Source organism: Neophocaena asiaeorientalis, unplaced genomic scaffold (genome assembly GCF_003031525.2).
Source record: "Neophocaena asiaeorientalis asiaeorientalis breed wild unplaced genomic scaffold, Neophocaena_asiaeorientalis_V1.1 scaffold327, whole genome shotgun sequence".
Lineage (NCBI taxonomy): Eukaryota > Metazoa > Chordata > Mammalia > Artiodactyla > Phocoenidae > Neophocaena > Neophocaena asiaeorientalis.
The window spans coordinates 3,628,524-3,646,023 of record NW_020174560.1 but is presented as its reverse complement, the minus strand read 5'-3'; the positions used below and the strand labels follow the sequence as shown (position 1 = coordinate 3,646,023).

Below are 17,500 nucleotides of genomic sequence, written 5' to 3'. Positions count from 1 at the left end.
TCCAGGAGCTTACGCAACTCACTCTCCTCTGCGTGGGAGGAGAGGAGTTTGGGGGCCCCAGGCAGATGGATCTAGAAGCCAGAAAGTCACCCGGTGGCTACTTTATGATTCCGGGGAAAAGCCATCAGCCAAGAGGGTTTCTCCCCCAGGGAAGGTGAAAGGTGGTTCCCATGTTCGCCACTGAGCTTAACTGAAACAAAGACAAGGCTGAAACGTCAGTGCTAAAATAATTTACAAAAATCTTCCAAAATGGACTTCTAGATGAGTGGGGGACTAACGTGAACCTTAACCTAGGTAGCCACATTAAAACATATCAGATTTCCACGAGATTTGTGCTATGGGCTACTGGGTCTCTTCAAAAGGTATTATAAACATCTAAAACATATTCACACAGATTATCAATTTCTTCTGAGCATTCTTAAAAAAATATTTTTTCTCTTAGTAAAATCATTTTAATATACCATGCCTTCCTCTTTTAAAAAATAAATTAAAAAAATCCAGTTTTGCATATCTAGCGTTAGCATTTAAGGTAGTATGGCACACCCCTTCACAGTTGGGGGGTGGGGTGGGAATCTACAAAACGCCGTAGAGTCTACCGGCATCTGAACATCGTGAGACCTTGGGTTAGCTGAAAACACATCAGATCGGCAAAAATAAAATTAAAACTTGAAATTGAAAAAAAAAATGAAAGGAAAAAACTGCCCCCAAATTATTAGCATTTTTTTCATAAATAAGAGAAAGTTCTATCCTTACTGGTCCTAAATCTGAATAACTATGTCTAATTTTTTTAAACCTTAATTACCTTATACCTATCAATATGTCCTAGAAGAAAGAGGAGAAAAAAAGTCACTACACTAGTACCAGGACAGCACGCTTACAAGATAGCCATTTTATACATTATTAACAGACAATGATCAACAAAGAGTCTTCTATGAGGTGATGGGGGATGCAGAGGAAGGAAGGGTAGTATAGTACATCATCAACATGGACAAAATAGTAATTAAATTCCCTAGTCTAGACACTGAATTTCTGGGAATTTATTGTCTCTTTTTTTTTCTTGTTTTTTTTTTTTTTTTTAAATAAAACTTCTATTTTGTTATTTTATTACTTGAACAAGTTTTGATGTTTTAAAAGCGCCCAGCATTTTACTTAGCCTGGTTGTTTGGAAATAAAAAAAGAAAGAAAAACAAACAAAAAAAAAACCCCTCACCAAACAACCTAACATTTTATTGGAAAAAACAAAGAACGTGATTTTTTTTTTTTAAAAAATGTTGCTGTTTAATTAAAATTGAAAAAGGCTTTTTTTTCTTTCTTTCTGAGTTAGCATTTTGGAGCCTTTTGCTTGAAGATGCTTTTACCCTACCATGTCTGTGAATGTCTACATTAGTCTACTTTGTTAGTAAAATTTATAAAAATAGGAGTGCAGCAGCTCTTTATAATAAATGTCGCATTCAGTGTCTCATACTGGCTGTGCCTTAAGTACCAAATTTATAAACGTAACAATTTAAAAAATATTAATAAAACGTCAATATCACATTTTAAAAAAGAAAAAAATATATATCCACACTACAATATGTTTTAATGCCATCTATTGAGTTGTACTTCTATAGTTGCTGTTGCCGACCTATGACCAACATTAAAAAAAAGTTAAATTAAAAAATATCCTTCATCATAAGTATCTTTCCCCATCTGAGGACCATATATTATAACAGCCAAATGTTCAACATGTGCAAACAGGAAACGGTCAGTTTTTCCCACCAGTCACAGTGCAGCGATGTTTATACTTTTTATTTTTTTAAATTCTGTTTACATCTACAATAAATTAAAAAAAAATTCTTCCATAGCCTCTCTGGTGATACTTGCAGCACTGAGGTATTAAAAAAAAAAAAAAAAAAGAAACAAAACCAAAAGATTGCTTTCCTAATTGGTAAATAGAAAGTGAATGGAGAAAAGGTTTCATTAATGCAGGCTTATCCACTCCTGGCCCACGGGCCCCCAGAGCTGGGGGCGGATGGGGAACAGGGGAAGAAGAGAGGCAAAGTGTCCTAGGGACCTTTGGAGGTGCTGAAATGATTGGACAATAGAAAATGATGAAATATTTAAAAATTAAGACTGAAAAAGAATGTCCCCCCGCCCCGCCCCACCCAAGCCAAACAGGTGTGCTTTGAAACATTAAATATGTTAAATATTAAAATTGTAGCTTTGTTTTTAAAAAACGTCTTGGGAAAAGCAGTTTTTCATATTTTAAATAAAAATCTAACTAGACGGTAACGTTGGAAGCTGTGCACAGACGAGAGGTTAATATGCTGGTATGACACTAATACAGTTCTTAGGTCTATCACACAGACAAGAGGAGCTAACCAGTGTTCTAACTTGTCGTGGGGTCGGCCTGGCAGCTGGGTGTTCTTCGGTCTCAGTCACTGACTTGGTTTATTGTTACTCCCCTCCTCCATCCACAGAGCATCAAACTGCCGGGGACCGACTCCCTCACAAAAATATTTTTGATTCTCTCTTTCTTAATAGTTTCTATGTAGTTAATGGAATTGTATTTACAACATTTCTTTTTTTAGAATTCACAACTGCAAAAAACCTTATAATATCACCTCTTTCAACAGAAAAAAAGCACTTATAGAAAAGGAGGACACTCAAAACATCGTCGTCCTTACCTTATTGCCGAAAATAGATATACTTAGGTTAACAAAGAGACAGCACAAAAAAGAACCGCTATAGTCTGTTAATTAGCCTACTACATCTCACTTCTTATACAATGCAAAGTAGAAAGTTGACGCCCACCTCCCGCTCCATATTTCACAACCTCGCCTCTGTGTGTGCTCAAATTCCACCTGAAAATTCATACAGTCTCAGAATTGGTACCAAAATATTGAGAGTAATATTACCATCTCAGCATCCTTGAAAAGTGAGAACAGAATTAAAACAAGCGAAAAAAAATTTTTTTAAGAAAAAAAAAATACCTTAATATAACAATTATACTATGGTTAGCTTTTAACTAGATATTAAAGCTATATGACTACTGCACTAAGTCAAAATCACTACCAAATGTGATCTGAAGAGATTTAAAAGGAGAAGGGGGAAGAGAGAAGAGGGAGGGAAACCATCAAGAAAAACAAAAATAAAACAAAACCAAAATCATGGGATATATACACATTTAAAAGCCGTTGTCTTATATTACAGCAGATCCATGAGATGATGAGATGCAGTCCACCCTCGATCCGAAGTGAGCCATCTCTGGTTGGGATGGGGAGTGAGGCTGGTGGGGGAACAGGTCTGATGACATCACCTAAACAAAGGGCCACTCAGAAACTTCGCCCAGTCTTGCCTGGACATCCAGGTATGCTCTGCAGGGTATAGAAGGTCGAGGGCGTCCAGAAGAGAACAAAAAGTGGGGGTGGGAGGAGAAAGAAGAAATGTCAGGCGAGCATACCATTGACTCCAACTTTTTATTTTTTATCTTTTTCCTATTTCTTTTTTTTTTTAACATCTTTATTGGAGTATAATTGCTTTACCATGTTGTCTTAGTTTCTGCTGTACAAAAAAGTGAATCAGCTATATGTATACATATATCCCTATATCCCCTCCCTCTTGCGTCTCCCTCCCTCCCATCCTCCCTATCCCACCCCTCCAGGCGGTCACAAAGCACCGAGCTGATCTCCCTGTGCTATGTGGCTGCTTCCCACTAGCTATCTATTTTACATTTGGTAGTGTATATATGTCCATGCTACTCTCTCACTTCGTCCCAGCTTAACTAGAGCTTTCAAAGTATGGCTACATTGGGCTACTGAGGACATTTGAAAATGGCCAGGCTAACCGCTGACTGGGGTCACAGCCTGGGCTGTGATCGGAGCCACGCCTGCTGCTGGGGAGAAAGCAGCTCTGGTTAAGCTTCTGTTTTCAAAGCTTAATGTTTAAAAACTTCTGTCTTTATGAGATACCCATCAATGACTGTCAATAACTGAAAATGCATATTTCTACTAAAAAAAATCATATTACATACCAAAGACTCAAGGTCAGGACACATAAAAACATTCACAACAAATAACCAGCTTTGGTTCTAGGAAATAAAAACAGGCCCGGGATTCACAGACTTGCCAATCGAATCTCCCTGAATTGACTGTGAGCCTGGGCCCCTCCTTCATGGATGGTACTAAACGGCTGAGGGTCACCTCTGTTGGGGACAAAGTGTGTGTTTTGGTGCGGCCGTGTGACTCAGTTGGCCCACTTAATCATTTTGGAGGGGGCAGGCGGTTACCTCCGCTCTCGTCTATTCCATCCTTCTGAGTCCTAAAGGTGGATGAGGGAGGCTGCGCTGGGGGCAGCCTCGGCCCTCCCCCGACCCCCACGGAAACGCTGCAGAGGCCTTGGAGGGTGTGGGGAGGAGATGGGAGGAAACCTACACCACCCTCCACTTCCAGGGGAGGGAGGGAAGAAGCGCTGGTAGTTGTTCAATCCCCTCATCAACTGATTCTACAAAGGGCTGGAGCCACTTTCCATCCCCAACGTTCTTGGGTACATGAGTCTGCCTTGCTCTCAGAGGAATCTTAGTTCCCTTGGGGCCCCCAGACCCAGCCTAATTAGTCGTGAGTAGCCCTCCTTCACACTGTTAGTGGCCTCTGGCTCCGGCCGGCCAGCGATGGCTGGGTCAGTGCTGGAAGGGAAGTGTAGGCGAGGGGTGGGGAGAATTCACACACGGGGTTTATTTGGTTAAGAGAGGCAGTTGCGTTAGTTGAGGTGATTCCTTAGCAGCAATATTAGAGAAATTCAAGAGATTTACGGAGCTCAGCTCCACCTGGTCCCCCAGCTGGGCCCACCCTACTGAGTCCTGGCTGGCTCAGGGGCCTGAAGCAACCCCCTACGGGAGGGGCATCCTGCTGACTGCGAACCAAAGTGGCAAATCCATCTCCGGCCTTGTTTCTTTACGTCCCAGCTCCTGGAGTGAAAGGCGTGCACGCCCCAGCGCTGGGATTCTATGAGTGGGACCCATTCCCAGGCCTTGGCTGTCGCCCTCTCTCCTCCAAAGAAACAGACTTATATCTCAAGACCTCAGACTGACTCGCTAACACGGGTCACGTTTAGCTCTCGCGAGAGAACCGCTCTCCTTGGTGCTCTTCCCGGGAATGATGGATACTCATTTTCAGTGAGAACGTGGTAAGAGGCTCCCTCGCTGACCGCCCCAACCTCCCCTCTCCTCCACTCCACCCCTTCCACATCCCCATCAAAGTGATTTGAAAATGTTTAGTTAACTTGAGCTTAGTTTAAAAGGTTAGGAAACTGGCAGGGATCCAAAGCCATGTATCGCAGGTGATGTTAATTTAATTTGCTTTTCGTGCGGTAATCTGGATGATTACTCAGTAGTTACTGGCAAAAATGTTTTCTTTTCACTAAAAGATGGAGTCTGGCTGTTTGACTGCATGAACCCCACTGGCCGAGCCCAGCGAGCTCTGGGGAGCTGAAAGGGCCCAGCAACCCACAAGGCCAGCTCGCAGGATCCTGCCCGCCCTTCCACCCCCAGGCCTGGCAGAAGCCCAGCGGTTCCCTGCCTCCGTCCCCCTGGGACGGGCACAGCACAAAATCTCCTTCCAGTTTCCCATACTCTTGATTGTATTTCAAGACAGAGAAAGATGAGGGGTGGGAAAGATAGAGAAGAGGAATCAAAAGAATCAAAGAAAAAAAGTGGGGTCATGCTTTAAGCTGGAGGAGGGATGAGAGATTAAAAGACTGGATTGTTTTGTCCCCCACCCCCCTGAAAAGGGGTCCAGAAAGAGGAAGGAGAGATGTGGACGTGAGGAGACCAGGGCCGTGCGTACTTGCATGCCCAGGGCGCATACATGTACGGACACGCCCAGCGGGCGAGACACGTGGCAGAGAAGGTAATACCTCAGAGTGAGATGGCAACGAAAGCACCTGCTCAATGGTATCCATTTGTAAAGGCCGTTGCAATCAAAGGTCCCTAAAATTGCACAATTGTTAAGGTCATCAGCACACCATACATGGGAACAGATTGTCATATTCTGGGAAAGGAAATTATCTCTAGGACTAGATTGTGGCTGCCAGCATGAATATGTAATTCTGAGACACCGTGCCACGAGGGGCCAGAATGACATCCTTCCCAGCCCCGACTCCCCACCCCCGGCCTGTCCGCTCACCCGGGGCAAAATTGAGAGCCAGATTCACAGGGGTGGGTGGGTGATAGGAAAGGGGGGCTTGCGCCGAAAATGATGGGCACCGTTGCCCTGAGCCCCAGCGAGCAAAGATAACAGTGTCTCTGTCCGCAGTCCCAACGGCTCCAGCTGGGGAGAAAGCAAGGCCCGTGCAGACCAAACGTGACGATGTGCTTATTTCAGAGACCACCACAGCACACAGGTCAGAGACCGAGGTTTTCATGAACAAATAGGGTCTGTGTTTCTGGGCACTGACAATGGAAATGAGCTGTGTTCCACGTGGTGACTGACGGTCTCCCAAACTGATGCAGCTCGAAGCTGAATACTACTACTCTGGATTTGGTACTACAGCTGATCCGAGGGGATTTGACTTATCAAACTACTGCCTTAAGTGATACCGGCTCGGGAGTGGAATTGAACAAGGACCCGGACCGCACAGGCCAGGGATGGCAGAAGTGTGTGTGTGTGTGTGTGTGTGTGTGAGTGTGTGGAGAGTGTGTGTGCATGCATGAGAGTGCACAGACGTGCGTTTGAGGTGGGGACGGAGGACTTCTAACACCAGGGTCAGGGACGGGCTGCCCTGGTGCCCAGACCGTCTGCCCTTGTTCTGTTCTCCCCAGCACAGCTCGGGAGGCAGGGCTCTCCCGACAGGGACATGACCTGGGACAGCAGACACTCCCAACTCAGCTCAAAATCAAAGTGACTCCAAGATGGTGAGGTTGGCCGATTTTCTGTTTTCCGAATGGAAGGGACAAGCGAGTAAGTGGGCTCAGGCACATTCATGCTCACACACACTGCGAGGGGGAAGAACAATACAATCTGAAAACAGCATGCAAATCTGTTAAGCAAATTTCCATTGCCTGGATTAGTGAGATTATAGAACCACAGAGCATTACAAATATCAAATGCATCTGGCCTTCGGGGGCAGGCGCAGCTACAGAACGCAAATGGGAACTTATTGGAACCTGGAAACTGTAAGAAACGTTAGCGGAGGAAACCTCCTGGGACAGGGCTTGCACCCCACGCTACGTCCCAGGCCCTGGCGCTGCCTCTGGACCTTGGGTGGTGACTCTCCCGACTAAGCTGCTACCCTGTGGGGCGGGTCTGTAGCTCCAAGGTCCCAATGCACATGAGTCTCCAGGAGGCCGGGATCGAGGAGAGGGGGCTGATACTGAGGCTCTACTGTGAGCCAGCAGCTGACATATCCCGTTTCCATTTATTCTCTCACAATCTTTTGAGGGAGGAACACTTATATTCGTTTGGCAGCCAGGGAAGCAGAGGATTATATACGTGGCTCAAGGTTGCATGGGCTGGACGTGCTGGAGTGGTGATCTGAACCTGACCTGCCCACACTCCCTCCACTCACCCATGGCTGCACACCGTGCCTGACCCACAGGTGCTCAGGAAGCACCTAAACGAAGAAGCTTCAGCCCTGGATGGCTGACGTGATGCGGATGGGGGCCCGCTGCCCTCTCCTGGCCTCCCACCTCTGGGCTTTTCTGGCACACCCGCCCCGGGGTGCCACAGGACACGGGCAGGAGGGCAGGGGCAGGAAGGTACTTACAGCTATGCCGTGGCCGAAGCCTGAGCCCGGCTGTGGGCTGGCCGCACTTATGTAATTCCCCACTCCGGAGTCCTGGCTGGCAGGGCCGTAGAGATCGGCGACAGGTCCTGGGCTGTTGGCCCCCGGGAAGCCTCCGGGCCGCGCCGGGTTGGAGCCTGCCGGGGAAGCGGGCGCGCCAAAATTCGGTTGAGCACTGTAGCTATTCAGGACTGGTGTGCAGAGAATAGAGCTGGGTATGAGGCCAGAAGCCACGCATGCACCGGTCATTACAAGCCAAACACTCCAGAAAAACAGCTGAGGCCCAACTTCTAACACTGAACCAAGGCCATGCGAAGACATCAGCAGGGACTCAAGAATACTCAGCCCAGGCTACTACTAAGAAGCTCGGAGCTCCAAAAATAGAGAGAAGAAAAAAACAATCATTCAACACACTACGGCAACCAACCGGAGGTGCTTCACTGCCCACCAAATTATCACAATAGAAATAGAGGTATATATGGAAGAGAGAGAGAGAAAGAGTTTTTTTTTTTTTTTTCACATCTGAGTTGATGCTCATGCAGTCTTGTCTAGATCTGGGCACGTTGAGACAGCATTCACATCCCATGCAAACTACAAAGGAACTAGTTTTAGACTACACATTGTGTTAATATTGATATTAAAATGTGACAGGAAACAAAGCAGTTTGTGTCCAGGAAAAAAAAAAATCTTTGGGGAGGGGATTTTTGATTTGCTTTTTCTTTCACTTTTTCTTTTCTGGTTTGTTTTTGGATCCATTAAATGACAAATTTGTTTTAAACAAAAAAAAAGATCTTCAGGGCCCCTCCCCCCCCACCAACCACTTTCCCCCCTCCCCACTGGCTACTCCCTCCCTGCCCACCCCTCCCATTTATATCCCTGTATGAACATCATCAATACTGAACGTGGTCGGAGGATGGGATATGTCATGGAAAATTTGGGCATCTTAACGTAACAGTAATGATGGTGGCAGAGGGTTCCCTTCTGGGGTGGAGAGCTGGGGATGGAGGGAGGGGATGGGGTGGGGATGGCAAAGCTGGAGGCTCTGGGGCCGAAGCTGAGTGAATGCCAATGATTCTACCGGACACCCACACACTCACCTCCTGCAGTAGAAGGAAAGGGGGGATTTAAACTTTTTTTTTCCTTTCGTTTAAAAAAAAAAAGACAAGTATGAATGCAGAGCATACTGACTGAAGCAATTTATCACTAAAGCATATCTGGCCGAAATGTCTGCTTTCTGTTGGTTATCTTCAGATACAGACTCCAGACAGGAAAAGAGCTAGGAATGTACCTTCGCTACAGAGAGATGGGACTTCACACCCACAGACCTGAGAGCGGCAGTGCGGAGGGGGCAGTGGGAGGAGACACTGTCTCAGGCTCCCTCCCCTAGCCTCCCCCAAATTCCATCATTCCCTCCCCAGCAAGGGCCACAGCCTGTCAACCAGGTTCATTGTGTCTCATCTTCATTTCTCCTTAGTAGCTTAAACTTTTTCTTTTCCCTAATGGAAAAAAAAAATTTTTTTTTTAACTGTAAAAATAAGTTCTCATTGATTTTTAAAGCTCAAGGTGAGTCTGGGGCTTGGCCAGTTCTGGGCTACAACTAACCCATCTCAAAGAACCAGACAATCTGGCTTCCACGCATTTCCATGGCTCCCAGGGGCTGCTCCTCCCAACAGCCTTCTCCCTCCTGCCCCCCTCGGCACTTCCCTCTGCCCTGTGGCCACCCGCCCTCAGTGGCAGAAGGGAAGAACATCTGCAAGTCTGCTCTGGGCCATGGCCTTGCCCCGCGGACCTGTGGTTGGAGCCCCTCACTTCTGGGCCCGGGGGGATTGAAGAGCCAGACGTGGATTGATTTCTACCCACTTGTTGCCGGGATGGGAAGAGACCGAAGATGCACTCCAGCCAGGCCAGTTGGAGACTGGGACAGGACACGAAGATGCAAAGGAGAGCAAGCCAAGCTGGGCCTGGCTCTTGACCCAGCAGAGAAAAGGCAAGCTGCTACCTTGGGATGCCCTCTAGGGCAGGAGGCCCCAAGGTCAGGCCCCTTGGAAGCTGTGCTGAGAAAGGAAGAAACTGGCCGAAGGGAAGAACAGGTTAAAGAGAAAAAAAAATCACAGAGGCTTCGAGCAAGTGAGTTGCTGATTTGGGAAGGCACCGGCAGACAAAGGGGACGGGATTTTTGAATACAGAAGATTAAACTTGCAGATAACGTTTGGCCTTGCTCACTCATGGAGTGAGCTGCGATATTCAAAAGGCAGCATTATCTCGGTCTCACAGACTTTCTTCCTCCGGGCTAGGAAAACTGAGGGAGCTCAGACAGCGGACTCCTGGTTCACCCAGGCAGCTGACCCCGCTCCTATACCAAGTAACCAACAAAGTATCTAGCTGGCTCTGTTTCAGGGTGGAGAGCAGGGGTGTGGGCAGTGGGCCACAGTGCAAGATAGGAAGACTTTTTGACCCCATTCTCCTGTGTCCAGATGAGGATCCAGGAGGACAGTGGGCAGGCCCGCCTATCTAGAAGCCAGGGAGAAGGGACGTCTCCATCTTGGCTTCTTCCAGCAGGGGTAGGGCCATCCAGAGACTAAATCAGCCAGAGGAGGCAGCCTGGGAGACAGGAGGCGGCATGTCCTGAAACACGCCCCTCCGGAGGCTTAGAAGACAGGAGGGCTGGCGGTATTTGGCCCAGCCCCCGGCTACCTCTCACGAGCCTGTGTGCCCAGGAGGCCTGCAGCTTGAGAGTTGGCCTGAAGGGGATTTCACAGTAAGCAGCTCTTCTTAGGCCTACATTGCCCCTCCCCTCTCAGTCCTCTTCCATCAAATGACACCAGTATCACGGTTGAGAAGGCTCTGTATTAAAATGCAGCTCTAAAACCCTAAGTCTCGCGTGAATATACACTTGCCCTCCTAATGCCGGAGCCCCAGCTCAGAGCCACCCTGCAGACAGTCCCCAGCCAAGGGTGAAAGATCAGGCTGTGGGTTCCCGCCGAGGGTGCAGCTGGCAGGCAAGAAGCACCTGGTCCTGGGCTGGTCCTTTTTCTCTGGGCTTCTGGACAGTGGATGCTGCACCCTCAAAGGCTGAGGGCATGGAGGGGCCGGGTCTCTGGGCCCCTTGGTCAATGACTCCCTCTTTCTCTGTGGGCGGAAGACCCAGGCTCCAGAAAGCATGTTAACAAGCCAACGAGATGGCCCGAACCCACGATCTCTGGGAATGCTCTACCCAGCAGCGGCTCTGCTGCTTGGGAAGAAAGGGGCAGGGCACTGCGCACGCCAACGTGTCGGCGGCTGTTCCCGCCGTCTGATGGTGGGAAGGCATTAGGGACAAAGCGATTTTCTTCTTTTGGGAGGTTCGTACAGCACACTGGCTGGTTACACAGTAAAGGAGGAGGCCCTCCCCTCCAAGCTGTGACCTTGAGAGGAGAGGCAGGGGGAGAAGCATGACTCCGAGCCCCTGACCTAAGGGTGCTTTCTGTTCCAGTCACCCCTCAGTCAATTTTCAATGGTCTGTCTCCTTGGAGGTCGCCTCCAGGCTCATTTTGAGGGGCCAGAAATGTCCCACAGGCCAGGATCAGGTCAGGAAGAGGGGACGGGACATTACTCTTAGTGGGCAAGGACGCCCTGAGGGGTCTCAGTATGTGCTGCTGAATAGACAGCGCTGAGGTTTATAAATCGGACATTCTGACTCCTGTCCCAGAGGAGGACAGTGTCCTGCAAACACCCTGGCATTTTTGCAGCAGAAGCTGTGAATGCTAAGTGGCCTTGGGCAAGCCCTGGGCCAAGTTGCAGTTCGGGGGCTTGCTGTGAGGGAGCAGGGTCACTTTCCCATCGGCTGCTCTGGGCAGCGTCCACAGCGGTGGTTTAATACTGGGCAGGCTCCTCTTTACGCCTCGCCCTGTCCCCCAGCATCCTCTGGACTTTCTGGGTCCAGGCAGCAGGTATGCTCAGGGAGGCAGCTATGGTGCAGAGAAAGGGAACACTGGACTTGGAGTCAGAAGACCCGAGTGTGACCCTGGCCCTGACCTCCGGCTACACGCCTGAGTGTCAGCCCCTCACCGGTTGGAGTCCTCACCTGCGACACGTGAGTGCTGCCTGCCCTACTCAGCCTGACTCTCCGTGGGCTGTGGCGAAAACGCAAAAGAGACGGTGCTCTGGAACTTGTCAAGTATAAAACAAATACACCTATATTTGACATAGCTGTCTACGCAGAGCCCAACGAGACAGGTACCATACGCAGATTTAGGAAAATCTGATGTAGGAGAGTACAATTCACTGGCCATACAAATCAGGAAGTGATTCACAAAAGGATCTATTTCATCCACCTGGTGCACTTAATCACCTTGGACCCGATGAAAGGACTCTAGGGACTGGGGGACAGGAAAGTAAGGACACTATATCTCAGAGGCCAGCAAGAGGAAACGCATTTGAATCAAATTGGGAGGCACTTCCCGTCAGATAAAAGGAGGAACTTCCTGCCCATCAAGGGAAGAAAACACCTTGATGGCTGACCCAGGAAAGCCATCCAAAGACCTTATCCAAGGTCTGTCCTGCAGGCTCAGACTCTCACCTGCAGGGGCTGGACCCAAAGCTCGTGGGCCCCTCGGGGTTTGACGGCAAACCCAGGAGACGCCTGCCTTATGGAGGGCTTACAGTCTGCATTTGGTTCTGCCCAGCTGTGGTCAGAAGGCGCTGCGCTGAGCGTGGAATTCGTCACCGAGGGTGGGGATGTCGTGGGGGAGGGCAGTGAGAATCAGGACAGCCTCACTGTAGGTCTAGGAAAGGTATGGAAGTCCCAGTACTTCTGTATGACCCCAAAGTGATGCCACTGGACCTGGGGCAGAACGCTAGGGCCCAGGACTCTAAGCGGGGGCACCCCTGGGAGGGCGCCTCTGGCTCTAAGGCTTGAAAAGTAGGTTATTACTGATCCAGAGAAAGGAACTGTTTCCAAAGTCTTTTCCAGATGAGCTCAGGCCACATATCTGGGACAAACCAGGGCCCTGCCAAGTCCCAGCCTTAGGCCTGGGTCCTCGTTTCGTGGGTCTCACGTTTCACCAAAAGGCAGGGCCAGCCCTCAAGACAACTTCAATCGTCTTCTTGGTGCATTACGTGTTGCCGCCAGGTTTAATCTCAGGAGGGGCCTCGAGGCCCCCAGGACATTTCTGGGACAGAGTGCGTGCTGCAAATGCAAATGCAGTTGGTGGGCCCGTCCTCAGCAAGCCCAGCTCAGAAGGTAACCTGCTGCCCGGCAGAACTCATTATGCCTCCCACAGGCACAAGGGAGGGGAGTCTGGTCTGGGCTGACGGTGTCGTGGCCCTGTTCCCAACCCCCAGCTCCCGCAGAATGGAGGACCCGGAGCATAAGCCGACGTGATATTCTTCGAGGGCAGGGCTGTGTTAACTCATCACACTAGATTTTAGGGGCTTTTGTTTGTTTTAGAGAATTTAAAGAAAGCGACTGAAAAAGGAATGAGTAGAGGGGCTCTGCTGATAGGCCGATGCCAGAGAAAAGAGGCCAGAGTCACCGCCCCTCCGACACTCACCTCGTCTATATCATGCTTCTCTCCGCCCGGATTAAAACTCCACAGCAGCAGAGCCCGTGTCTCATGTCAGCAAGGGACCCCTCAAGGCGGGGGGGCGTGTGGAAGGCGGGGACCCTCCGGGTTCTCACGGGACCCTGTGTTCTCCAGAGCAAGAGCAAAAGCTGCCCGATTCCCCTACAACACGGGGGCCTCAGTGGATGCTGGGTCCATAATGCCAGGTGGCTGCCAGAAGCGGAAACCTGCCTCTGAACAGCCCCTCTCCTTGCTGGGGGGCTCTGAGGAACAGCAACCAGGCAGCCGAGGCCTTCCTTGAAACAGAGTTGACGGCCCCAGTCTGCAGCCTCACTGCGCCCTCTGGAAGGCATGCCCACTGTAAATTAACGCAGGTGGTCTGATGGGAAAGGTCAGCCTGAAAAGATACACCTGCTTCTGATAACGGAAGGAGAAACCCTCAGCTGTGAATTACCAGCAGGGCAAGGAGGGAATTGCATCCAGCAGTCTGCCCGGCCACTGTGTCCCGGGGATCCTGGCTCAAACTTTCCCCCTAGAGCTCAGCCTGGAGGTGGCAGAGGGAGATAGAGAGGGCCAGCAGTTACATCTAACCTGGGAAAACTGTATGACACACTCAGTTTAAGTCAAATCAGTTCAGGGACCCAGATGCAGGGACAATCAATTTTATATACAACATTTTTTTTTTTTTTTAAGCTCTGCTGAAATTCAACTATTTCAGAAGGCAAGGAGAAGACATACTTTAAAACTGGGGGAGGCTTGAGAGAGCAACGTGATGGTATTTCTTTCTCCCTGTCTCCATATACAAACCAGTATATTACTGAGAAGGACAAACTCAGCCTGGTATCAACAAGTCTGGACACATCCGGTGATGCCCGGCTCATCATAAATACCGCACAGGACACGTGGAGAGTGTCAGCTCATTCACTGGGCGGAGGGAGTCAGCGTCACAAGCATCCCGACTGTCGGTTTCAGTGGTGGCAACTGCTTGTTTGCTCGACACCTAGCCTGCTTCAGACTACGGAGGTCAGTGTAGATGTCCGTTGGTTAGTGCTGGCCTATCTTAAGTGGGGAATTGATGGACAGTGGAACCTAAGACTTGGGACTCATTATTCTGTAGAATGGTCTCAGCTTCCGGTCAAATCACATCCCCTAAAGAGATAACTTCACTGCTGGTCGGCTCCAAAGCCCTCACATCCTGGGTTACTAGTGAACCGGGATACTTACACGACCACTCAGGTCAGCGTGAGGAGACAGCCCCAAGCACCCGCAAAGGACCTCTATCCGAGGAGGGCTTTGTGGCCGGTACTTTATACTTTCTCTTGTTGTACAATCTCAGCAGAAAACATCTCATTCTCTTTCCATCTCGATGCTTTTTTCTTATCAGCCCTGATTTGGGTGTTGTGGGTGTGTCTCTTCCAACCAAAGGACTAGGCTGCGTTAGTTGGGATGGAGGGAGGCGGGGGGAAGGGGGTCAGTGGCTGGCTACCATCTGCTCACGGGGTAAATTCTGGGGATGCAGTAGCCTTGAGTGGGCCTGGGCCTGATGGCCAAAGAAACCAAGCTTTTGTCATGAGGGCAAAGAACGAACTTTCTGGGGCCACCATCAGGTTCTTGTTTCTCCCAGACCCCAGGGGTCTTGAGGGACTGACCTTGTTTGCATGTTCTAAGGAAGAAGGGGGAGAGGGGCCCCAGGGAAGGAAAGGCCACGACGTGAGTCCCTGGGGCCTAGGTGGTACTCGCTCTGCCAGTGTGAACTGTCTGCCCAGCTGCAGCAGCTTCCCCAAGGAAGGGACCCCAGTGGCCGCTCCAGCTCAGGCCACAAGGAGTGAACGCAAGGTGGTGATCCTGATTCCTCTGGGATATAAAGCAGCCTTTCAACAACACTTCCACCCTGAGCCTCTCAAGTGCTTCAGAAGACGAGGGGAAGTCAACCCCAGAGACAAATGTTTATGGTTCGACTGAAGCAGGCGGTGGGTGTTTTAACACTCACATCCTGCTGCCTCTTCCCTAAATTAACTGGTTTCAGGTTCCAGGCCCACACAGGTTAGCACGGGCAAGGAGCAGCACATGGGCGATGCCAGAGCCTCCCATTCCAGCCCTCCCTGACCTGAGAATCAGAAGGAAAGGAGGTTAGGGAGTGTGTGGCCTGGGAAGGACTCCCTCTCTCTCTGTAACAGTTCTGCTGCTCCAAGGGTCTCCTAGTTTAATCCTGAGAATCTGCCTGGCTGTGTTTTGCTCGGGTGACCCCGTGTCCCCGAGGCACACCCACCTCTTTATCTTTTCAAAAAAGAAACCAGTCTGGCTTCCCCCCGCATGGACCCAGGCGCCCCGGCCGTGCTGTGTGTGCGTGCGTGCTCGCTTTCTAATTCTCACCCTGCCCGCCCCCAGCCAGAAGGGTCGGGTCCTTGCTTGTGTCTTGTAAGTGATTCCGCTCACTGCAGCCCCAGCATACATTTCCTTCGCTATAACTAGTGTTAACAGAAAACGCTATGAAACCCAAGGCCGGAACTGCATCCTTGTAGTATCCTCAGTCACGATGAAAAGCTCGGAAGGAATGAGGTGATGATGCCCTGTCCCAGTTAGCAAAGGTGGGGCGGGGGAAAGCCTCATACTAGTTCAGGCAAAACGGGGTCTGGAGGCAAGGGGCACAGGGTTCTAGAAGCTGTGGTTTCTCGGGGTGCCAGGCTAGAAAGGGAACTAAGATTCACTGAGCACCTACTGCGTGCCAGGCGCATTGGCAGGCGTTTAACACCATCCTGTTCACGCTCCCAACAACTTGTAAGATGGGTCTTATTGCCCTGGGGCTGCCGACAAGGAAACCGAGGGCTGGGGCCATGAGGGGATGTGTCCAGGGTCTCACAGTGCCTCAGACCGACTGAAACCAGCTCTCACTTGGTCTTCAGGGCTACTCCCCCGGGCTGCTTTTTAAACTGAATCATGCTGCCCAGCTGTCCTTCCTTGCGTCATAGTTTGAGAAGGTTTCTTCTGTTTATTTGGATATTTCTTGGCCTCACAGAGGTCACAAAATCAAGGACAAGGAATCAAAGCTCCAATGTTGGAATGCCAGCTCCCGAGGGCATGGGTCCTGCTGCCCTTTCCAAATTGGGAGCTCCCTGGTGGCGGGGGTGTCTCCCCCTTCAGACCGGGGGCTCCCTGAGGTTGGGCCATGCCTGCCACAGGAGACGGGGATCAGCCTCTCACCTGAGGACTAGACCACCCTCCTCTGTGCCACATCCCAGAACAAGACCAGGCACGAAGCAGGCATGCGGCATCGCTGGGGTCAGGGGGAGGTGGAAAGGGCACTGCCAGAGAGAAAGGAAGCCCTCCCACCCTAGAAAGTGCAACCAGAGGGCTGGTCTCAGTCCCCAAAGACTCCAGTCTGCTGAGGGCTGTCCTGTGGGGAGCTGGCATGCCCTAGCATCCTCCGTATTTACTGCCTGATCACATTTCATGGAAACTCACTGTTTGGGGCTCTAGCAGCCAGCGGGTGGAGTGGGAAGGATGCCCAAGGGGCAGCCCCTTGAGGACCTGAGGCTTTTCCACCGGAGCAGCCCGTCTTTAATGATTATAAAGGCACAGGAGTTTAATCCGTGTTTGATGTAAGCGCTAATAGCTCTGTGTCCTTGAAGTTCAAAGCGGGCGCATACATGTCACTAATTGGCCAAGCATGGCGCCATTCAGCTCCCTCTCATGTTTCTAATTAGGTCTTTAATAACAAACAAACTCCGACCTTACCAAAAGGCCCCCATTCATCAGACAGTCGAGGAGGGTGGCTGCTTCCCTGTTTATGGTTGCTCCGGGCTGCTGGTTCTATGGGTACATGCTCTCAATCTCAGCCAGGACAGGGCTGTCCTGGGCGGGGGGAGGTAGGAGAATCCATCTATGAGGACAAAGACCCCGTCAGCCCATCCTGGAGCAGTGGGTTTCCTGGCCCTGCCGGGAGGACCAGTGGTGGGCAGGAGAGGCCTGGGCTCCAAGGCTGCCAGCTAAGGATCCCAGACCAGCTCTTTAGAGGAGGCTGGGGTGAACTGTCTGGCTTGGCTCGATTTATCTGTTTCTGAGGTAGGGATGCTGATGACAAAGTCACAGAGATGGTGTGAGGCTCCATATCTAGCAAGAACCTGATGGTATTTGAGTCCATGGTTACAGGTTGGACTTGCCTGGGGAGCTTTTAAGTAACGCTGAGGCCCGCCCACCAT

The 17,500-nt window shown here is 50.2% G+C and overlaps 1 protein-coding gene across 2 annotated transcripts in view; it reads right to left on the bottom strand.

Annotated features, from left to right (window-relative positions):
- Positions 1-17,500, bottom strand: part of MSI2 (musashi RNA binding protein 2) — a 384,024-nt gene that overhangs the window by 1,066 nt on the left and 365,458 nt on the right. The window contains exons 8-10 of one of the 2 annotated variants that reach the window (XM_024757693.1): positions 7,741-7,949; positions 5,893-5,965; positions 1-3,356 (exon numbers count right to left, since the gene is read on the bottom strand). The exon at positions 1-3,356 is cut by the window's left edge and continues 1,066 nt beyond it. In XM_024757693.1, coding sequence (XP_024613461.1) covers positions 5,924-5,965; positions 7,741-7,949 — 251 coding nt within the window. In that variant the 3' untranslated portion in view covers positions 1-3,356; positions 5,893-5,923. Of the gene's footprint in view, positions 3,357-5,747; positions 5,966-7,740; positions 7,950-17,500 lie in introns of those variants that run through there. The other variant, XM_024757692.1, reaches the window with a different exon arrangement.